The sequence below is a fragment of the Dryas octopetala genome, chromosome 4, assembly GCF_963921425.1.
Source record: "Dryas octopetala chromosome 4, drDryOcto1.1, whole genome shotgun sequence".
NCBI lineage: Eukaryota > Viridiplantae > Streptophyta > Magnoliopsida > Rosales > Rosaceae > Dryas > Dryas octopetala.
In genome coordinates, this window is record NC_141369.1 from 25,325,669 (window position 1) to 25,335,335 (window position 9,667).

Sequence of the window (9,667 nt, forward strand, 5' to 3'; positions counted from 1 at the left end):
AAGTAGTGATTTCTCTTAAGAGCCTTGAAAGAGTTTGCTTTATGTCCAATTCCTGTAAATTTGGTTTGAGATGTTTCTTGTTTGAGATGTTGCGTCCCAATGGAACTTTTGATCATTTATTTAGATTGTCCTAATTCTCTTGAGGTGTGGTATTTAGATTGGCTTGGCTGTAATCCCTGGCTTCACATCTCCTCTCTCCATGAACATTTATGACTTGTTATTTGAGTATTTGAGATCTGATTTTTTAGCCAAAGAGGTATTCCAGGGAAGCTTGTGTTTGCCATGACTCTGTGGTTTATATGAATGGCGATGTAAGTCCACCTTTGGTCCTCAATTTCCATGGCCTCTAGATCCGAATTGAATCATCTTACAAGCATCTTGGGATTGGGCAAGTGCCAATCAGACTACTGATCTTAAACTCAATATGGATGGCTGCAAACGTGGTGAGGAAGGTCTCATTGCTGCTGTGGGTGAATGGTGACTGGAAATGAGGCTGTACTGCAAATTTGGGCAGAGGGCAGGTCCTCCAGGCTGAGTTGTGGGGTATTTATCATGGATTGGGGTTAGTTTGGAGATCCGCATGGTTTCCTTTGGTGGTTGAGTCGGAATCTAAATGTATTGTTGATCTTATTTACTCTACTATTGAGATCAACCACCCCCTTTATAATTTAGTGAAAAGCTGTCAAGTGATTTTGCAGAAAAATTGGGGTTGTCAAGTGCAGCACATATACATAATCCATCAATCTTGTAGTATTTTAGTTTAAATGATTCTTAAGTTTGTGACTCATTGATTTTTGTCTTGCTTATTTATTTATTGTTTTTTGGGTTAGATTGCTTTGGTTTTATTAGGAGATCTTGAAAGCCAAAAGTTGAGACTTTACGAAACTTATTCATCTCTGTAAGTAGTGGCGTCCTATAGGGTATCTTTATGTTCCTCCAACCATTTCGTAGCACAAATGGGAAGACAGCTCTACCAGAGTGAACCGTAGCATAATGGAGCCGAGTGCTCCAAATCTCCGTTAACCTTTGTGCACGAATGTTGCACATGACAATGTGTTGAGACAATTCTAGATACAAGATATCCTCATTATTTGGGTCGAAAGCATACACCCCCATTGTGGCAGGGCTGTGAAGTTGCCATTTTAGTGATCAGTGGATTTACTTTTCACTGTATTTTTTTTTTTTCATCATGTTACTTGGTGATATGGTATTACAACATTTCAGGGCATCAGTCATATGGGTTGCAAACAGAGAAAGGACAAGTTCTTATAAAATCTCTATGATGGTTTGTTGTATTGATGTGCCTGAAGTTGATTTTTATATGCATAGGCTGGCATGGTTGGGTTTGCTTGAATATTCTGGTATGCACAGTTGGGTTTGCTAGTCTGCATTTTGAAGTTAATTTACAATGTCTGAGTTGCAGTAGTTAAAATCTTGATATAAAATTAATAAATATTCCCGGCCCCTATAAGCAAATATTACTTCATTTAACTCAAGGAGGACTTTAAATAATAAATGCCAGAGGATAGAACACAGAAAATAAAAGCTGGACTTGAAATTTTGAGTGAAAATTATTTCAAAATCATGGTTCTAATGCTGCTGCAATGCAAGAAATCTGGTGCTGCACTTAATTTATTGGCTTTCTTCTTGTTAGAAGCAGCAGCTGCTGCTTTCGAATTAGCTGCAGGATGTGCGCTTAGTTTCTTGGTGGAAGCGGCTAGTACTACTAGTACCTTTTTTATTTGCAACATAATTCTCTTGATGTCGTCTCTTCCTTCTTGAGCTTCTGCTTCTAGTAGTCATAAATTTGGTTTATGACAACCCATTACCAATGTGTTTTATTTTCAGGATTTCTCATATAGGATGTTTGTCTTGAGAAACCAATTTCTACAATAATCAGGCTAAAATCCATTGGTTTAGGCTAAAAAGACCTTTCATTTTCAGAAATTTTTCTATGAATACTCTGGTTTAGATTAATTTAAGTGATATAAGGACATTTCATGCATATACGCTAGAAAAAGAAAACAAAAAAGAAATTTGCTTGCTAACTCAGAAATTAGAAAGGGTGTGGCTTCATCATATTTATAAATATATATGCTTCATATATTGAAAACGTGCTTTAAAACATAATATCCAACAGCAAAATTTTAAACGTACCACCCTTGAAATTTATTATTACAATATTAATTATAGTTTCTAATAAAACATGCAACTAACCAACGTTTCATATTCAAACTTCTATCAGCTGGCAGATCATCATCAAATTTGGCCGGTAATGTTATTTTTCCTGAGAAAAAAGAAAAGAAAAAAAAAATCAGACTCTTTAGATATCCTTAATAAAACATTTATAACTAAGAGAAGAAAAAAAAAATAGACAAAAACACACTCACAGAGGAATTAATTTGTGTGTTTCACTTGGAAACGTAACTGACACATATGTTCCCCCAGGTTGACACCCCTTCAGAGCACCTGAACAACTCTTGAACTGAGCCCCATTTTTGTCCACACAGAAATAGACTTGTACCAAGTACCAGATGCCACCTTTGCCTTCCATGCACTGTATATCTGGCCTAAATTTAGTGCTCCGCTGTATAGCTAATCTAATATCCCGAGGGTCATACAGCTTCTTGGAATCGGCGGGTACAATTCCTGATGGAAAGGAGAGTAGGCATGCAATTAATATCAAGATAAAAAAATGAAATTAATTTATACGACCGTAAACTTACCATTCGAATTTAAGGCATGGAGAACATCAATGCTCTTTCTCAGTGCAATTGCTTTTCCAAGATAGTCCTTTGCCGGAAAATCTGATTCAGAGCATGTTCCATGCTTTATCCACTCATGCTTCCAAAACCCTTTGTTTTGCTCCCAGTTTTTAGCATACAGATTTGGCCATTCTGTAAGGAGATCACCCTTCAAATCTTCAAGCTACAGGCAAAACCATTTGTATATATTTAGAAACAAGCTAGCTTAAATGTACATATATAAAAAAGAAAAAAAAGGAGGCGTCACATGCATGTACGTACCATATCATCTGTTAAAGACTTACTGCTGGGATCACAGTCCACCTGAGATTGGCCACCGTTCAATTGTGGCCAGAGGCCGTGAATCTTGAAATCACCTGGTGGTGTAGCTGATGCGCAAGCTGGAGTATTCATCATTGAGCAAACTGAGTTTGGCCATTGAAGAACAAGCTGAAAGTAATCAAATGCTGAAAAAACAGCTGGAAAAGAAACCAGGAGGAAGAGGAGTGATGTGATGATCATATGCATGGTTGATGGCTGCATGATGAGGATCGAGTAGTGGTACGTATATGCTTGAGTTAGTAGGGTGCTATATATATATTTATAGAGGAGCTCGATCCATTAAGGAGAATAATTAAGGGAGACCCAGCTGGTTGTTTCAATATTTAGCTATTTCAGGTTGTGCATGCATATATGTAGATCTTTATTTCTTTTATTTCTTTTCTTTCTTTTTTTTAATAATCAACAAACATGCATTATCTCTTCAATCTGTTTTGGGATCTGAAACAATATGTTTCTGGTATTGCTTATGTTTATATAAAGAAATTAAGACAAATTAATTGTAAGTGCTCATCTAGTCACACAAGTAGTATGTGGGTGTGTTCAAGCATCGATCTTTCATATTTTCACACTTAATTTATTATCCCAAAAATGTAATATATCAACGTCATCCTAGCTCAACCCCTCACAATGTACTATTCACATCTTAATATGTCATGCCACCTACACGTACTTGCATATTAATCAAATGGTGATGAAAAAACAGCAGGAAAAGAAAGCAGGAGGAAGAGAGGAGTGATGTGAGGATCATATGCATGGTTGATGGCTGCATGACGAGGATCGAGTGGTGGTACGTGTATATGCTTGAGTTAGTAGGTTGCCTGTATACTTATAGAGGAGATCGATCCATTAAGGAGAATAATTAAGGGAGACCCAGCTGGTTCTTTCAATATTTAGCTATTTCAGGTTGTACGTGCATGTAGATCTTTTATTTCTTTTTCTTTTTTTTAATAACCAACAAACATGCATTATCTCTTCAATCTGTTTTGGGATCTGAAACAATATGTTTCTGGTATTGCTTATGTTTATATAAAGTAATTAAGACAAATTAATTGCAAGTGTTCATCTAGTCACACAAGTAGTATGTGGGTGTGTTCAAGCATCGATCTCTCATATTTTCACACTTAATTTAGTATCCCAAAAATGTAATATATCTACGTCATCCTAGCTCAACCCCTCAAAATGTACTATTCACATCTTAATATGCCATGGCACGTACACTTGCATATTAATCAAATGCTGAAAAAAACAGCTGGAAAAGAAAGCAGGAGGAAGAGGAGTGATGTGATGATCAAATGCATGGTTGATGGCTGCATGACGAGGATGAGTAGTGGTACGTAGATGCTTGAGTTAGTAGGTTGCCTATATACTTATAGATCGAGGAGATTGATTCATTAAGGAGAATAAGGGAGACCTAGCTGGTTGTTTCATTAATTATTTAGCTATTTCAGGTTGTGCATGTAGTTTCTTTTATTTATTTTTTATTTTTTAATAATGCTTGTGCATGTCATTGGTATATCACACAATGACAGCGTTAGATAATATGTACAATGATTTAATTACAATGAGTTAAAACAATTAATTCTCATATATTAATTATATCAACAAACAAGCACTATCTCTTCAATCTGTTTTGGGATCTGAAACAATATGTTTCTGGTATTCCTTATGTTTATATAAAGTACTTAAGACAAATTAATTAACTGCAAGTGTACATCTAGTCACACGTACAAGTAATATGTGGGTGTGTTGAAATTAACATCGATCTTTCGTATCTTCACACTTAATTTAGCATCCCAAAAATGTAATATATCTACGTCATCCTAGCTCAACCCCTCAAAATGTACTATTCACATCTTAATGTGACTCATGCCACAGTTGCATATTAATTGGTCATATAGTGAACATGTACACACATATATAAGAACTTAAACTAGTGAAAAACCTAATATATGATGCCACTTGCATTGGTTACACCTAATCACACCGGCCACTAGATATATGTATATATGGGTTACACTGAAACACCTAACTCTCATCTTTTCACACTTTCTAAGTACCCCAACATTGTAATATCTCCATGCATGTCACCCTCAACCCCTCAAAATTAATGTACTATACATTCAAAGAAAAACTACACAGAAATAGCCTACTAAACTAAAGTAGTAAAAACCCAATTAATGAGCCACTTGCATCGGTACGTTACACCTAACCGCATACTAGATGTATATATGGAATTACATGTACACTCATTGGTCAATGGTAATCATGATTCATAAGTAGCTATGCCATTGAACTGAACTATTGCAAAATTACCAGCTAGCCCTTGTGAAGTTAGCATCCTACACATGCTTTAGGGCAAAACCAATGGCCTCAAAACCATGTCTAGTCTCCATTAAATCCATATATGTATATACTATTTCAGGTTGCATGTGCATGCGGTAAAGTTACTACAAAAAGGTTTTCTCAATCATAAAAAATAAAAATAAAAAGTTAAAAACTGGTTAGTTTGTAACTATGCTATGTGGCTTTTACTTATAATTATATTGCTGTCTTAATTTACTCAATGAACTACTTGCTCGATCAGATATCACATGAGGTGTAGTCAGCATTAGTGTGGCCCACATCATGACTTGGATAACAAGAGTGGCTGTAACTGAATCATGCATGCATGGTTAATTCATTTGAGATATTGATCACGATCTTCAGATCTTTTTGTTTTATCTATATATATATATTAGAGATTAAACATTTGTTGGAGGGCAAAAAATGATCAACGATGCTGATTGGGCCTCACTTGTGATTATCTCGATCAGCGGTCATCATTCTTCTCATCCTCCTTGTGGGTCGCAGTGCAGGTGCGCTTCTGCTTCTTACAAGGTTGGTGGGCCAAGCTTACAATCTGCTGACTAATTCTCACCAAATACGCGGGAAGCAGATCGACACCAAGAAAATGAGCAGTTGTCTGACCCAATTCTGATTGGGCCTGGGCCTGAGCAGAAGGGAGGACCTGGGCCTGGACCAGAGGAGGACAACTATGCCACCTGTCATTTTAGTTAGAAATTGGACATTCACAAGACATTCTTAAAGGTTTATATACATATTGCAAAATAACTTGCAAATAGTACTAAACTTTTGGTTAGTATTATATGAAGCCAGAGGACAAGTTTTGGTTAAATTTTTAGAAACTTTTTAATGCCCTTTGTCAAGGAAATTATTAAAAAAAGTTATTTATATAGGTTAAAATAGTAAAAATTTATTTAAATAAAGTAAAAAATAATAATATAAACCCACTAACTACAATTTGGTTGCCCACTAGCCACCATAAGCAAGTGTTTTTAGCTCCTACTTACAAGCAATTTCATTGAGAAGTCTTTTTGAAAAGTTATAGTTGATTGTTTCTTTTTCTACTATTTTTGGTTGAGTTTTTCAAATAACTAGCAATTAAGTAGAGTATCAGAGTGTGCAAACATATTTTCAACCCTTTAATTTTGATGAGTTTATTTAACTAATGTTCATATCATAAATAAATTTTATAATTTGTCCCCTCTCCCCTCCGAAAAAAAAAAAAAAAAAAAAAAAAGAATCAACTATTTTTCTGGTAATCCTTTCCTTTCCCTGAGCTGGTGTCCCCAAGTATCAGAGTCGCATAGAGATAGAAAGCGAGAAAGAATGGCAATGGTGTCCTGGAACCTAGTCGCGGTGGGCCCACATCCAAAGCCAAAGGTGCACAGAGAGTGATACACATTCACCCACCCACCAATTCATGGATTTATTTTATTTGTTTACCCTGTATTTCTGCCATTTCTGTACTATTAGCTAATAGTCTAATACTAATCTCCATTAATTCATTTGCGTTTCCATTTTTTGTTTTTGTAGTTGCTTCAAGTCTCTTGCAGAAAGAAAGAGAGGAACAGAGATAACTATCACCCTTACAAAGTAATCGAAATTACGCCTCCGCCCAAGAACCTTGGCGTTCGTTGCTTTCCCTCCGTAAGTCCCTCACATCTTCTTCTTCTACCCATTACTGTATCTGCGCTCAATTGCTCATTCTCATACTTAATTCAATTGTAAATATCAATTCTTGGACTCTAGGGTTTATCCAAATTTTGTGTAGGGTTGAAAGAAAAAAGAAAACTAATAAATTGGCAATGAAGATTGAAGGCTCAAGTGTTTCCCTTTCTTAGACAAATAGGGATATGTGCTGAATGCATGAATGTCTGGCTAGTGGGCATTAGGCATATGCTGCTTTGGAACTACTGCTCTTGGTCATTTTGTATTATATTATATTTGAGAATTGAGATAAGTTTGAACTCCATTAATGTGATGTGTAAGGATGGATTATGGTGTTGATTAGGATGTGACATACATACCCATTAACTTTAGAAGGAAGTTTTTCAAATGTATAAATCTGGAGATTAAGGATATATGCTATGAATTGGCTAGCAGCTGCTTGATCGATGTATTGAAACTTGAAAGATCAGTTGTTACTTGAATCCGCTTCGCTTAGGTTGGCATCATCACATATTCCGATAGCTTGGTGTAGGCAAAATTTTGGGAAGAGTCACAAACTGAAGGCCCTTTTTAGTTTTTAGAGGAGACTGAACCCCAATACATCCCACTTTTTTCCCCATCTTTTGTCTGATAAGTATCACTGTGCCTAAGAAAAAGGCAAAACCATACTAAGGCTGTGAGGCTACAGCTTTCTAATGTGTATATACAGCTTGGCATGTAGACAGTAGACAGCTTTTTGAGGTTTGTAAACCACACTAAGGCTTTGAGATGGAAGCTTTTTAATCTTCTGTGAGTTTTTCTTTACTCATTATCTTGAAAATGCATTTATATGGTGTGTAGACAATTCAACTTGTGAAAATGTGGTCTAGAACTAAGAAGGACGTCTAGTTTGAAATCTTTTTAATGTTAGGTTATCACTCATGTTAAAGCATGGTCTCTCCCTTAATGCATATTGCATAGCTGTTTTTCTCAGTACACTTTAGATCTTTCAAATATTCTAAGAAACTAAATGATTAGTTGGACAAAATCAATGTTGAAATGAAGATGAGCAATATAATTCAATGTGAATCATTCATGGCTAACTTAATTAAGCATGAAATTAAGATCAATAATTTAAAAGTTTTAGTTGAAATGAATTTCAATAGTTATTGCACATACTTAAATAACACAAAGACATTAGTTTTCCAATTTCAGCAAGTGAGAGAGAGACAGCTTGAAAATATGCAATCTAGATTTGCACAACTAAGAAAGAAAAACAAGTTACAGGTTATCTAATGGAGGATAGAGTACTCAAAAAATGAGGTTTGAAGCATATATCTGATATCTGCACATTGAAAAGGTCTCAGTCCCATATCCTTATGACTTGCCATCAAACAGATGGCTCTGAAGGTGAAGAAAAAGAAATAGGAGTATCCGAGTATGTTCTTGTTGGGCCATTTGGACCATGACTTGAGTCTCTCAAAGATAAAGAGATGGTAAGATAAAACACAGCTTGACACAGTTAGGAATTTAGGATGAAGAGATTTTGAGAAAATTATTGTTTGCAAATTATGTTATAGTTTGAAGGACATGGGGAACGAAATCACAAGGAGATATTTAGTTCTTTGTGTCATTTTAGTTTCTTAAGTGTCAAAACACTATTGTATTATTCTCAGAATCAGGGATGGCAGATGATTGACACATCACATATGGGATCAAATATTGAACCTTTCTTTTTTTGCTAGGAAAAAATGATCACACCCCCTAAGAAATTTGAACCCTCTCAGGCTCTTCAGTCTCCATCCATTCTTTTGTGGAGATGTCATTTGCCTCAAAAATCCAATGACACCTCAATGCTTGAGTTCAGAAAACCATGAAATAGCACTAGCAACCTTCTCTCAAACTTGATGTACACCCAATACTGATTGTTTATTTCTGTCATGTTGTCAATATTACTCTGTTCTGTTGGTTCATTCATGGGGATTAGTGGGTCCAAATGATTAGTGGAATTATGCCTGTCATGTTGTCAATATTACTCTGTTGGTTCATTCATAGAGATTAGTAGGCCCTATATGATTAGTGGAATTAGAAACATGATATTGCTGCTGGGATATCTGTGTTTTTGTTTCCTTTTTGTATATTCTAATTGCACCTTCGGTGCTGCAGAATCTGCAATGTGGGGAGAGTGTGACAATAGAAGGCCAGACTTACACAATCTCAGCTGTAACTCATAGGTACCAGCTTCGAAAGGGCAAGTATGAACCTAGCGAGAAAAGGCTTGATGTTTTGTCCACTGCCAGATATATCTTAAATTTATATTTAGAAAGTCTACTAGAACAATCTTGACATCTACTACATTTCAGTTCCACAAAATCTCAGAATAAAATGAATTGATTGTGTTGTTCACTTGTTCTTTAGTTTCCTTGTCATATCCCATGTACAGATAAGGACAGAAAGGAAAAGGAGAGGGGGTCTGTATTATTACAATGCAGATAGATGGTTGTTTCTAAGATTGCATTTCAATGCTTTTAGCTTGTATAACTATATGAATCTTCAAGTTAATTTTTAGGATTATATTTCTTGGAAGAAAA

At 35.7% G+C, this 9,667-nt stretch overlaps 1 protein-coding gene across 1 annotated transcript; it reads left to right on the forward strand.

The window, feature by feature from the left end:
- Positions 1–6,633: 6,633 nt before the first annotated feature.
- On the forward strand, positions 6,634–9,667 carry LOC147288803 (uncharacterized). Its single transcript, XM_086242055.1, has 3 exons — positions 6,634–6,809; positions 6,963–7,076; positions 9,243–9,667. The coding sequence occupies exons 1-3, from the start codon at positions 6,756–6,758 to the stop codon at positions 9,420–9,422; spliced, it is 348 nt and encodes a 115-aa protein (XP_086098181.1). The 5' UTR covers positions 6,634–6,755; the 3' UTR covers positions 9,423–9,667.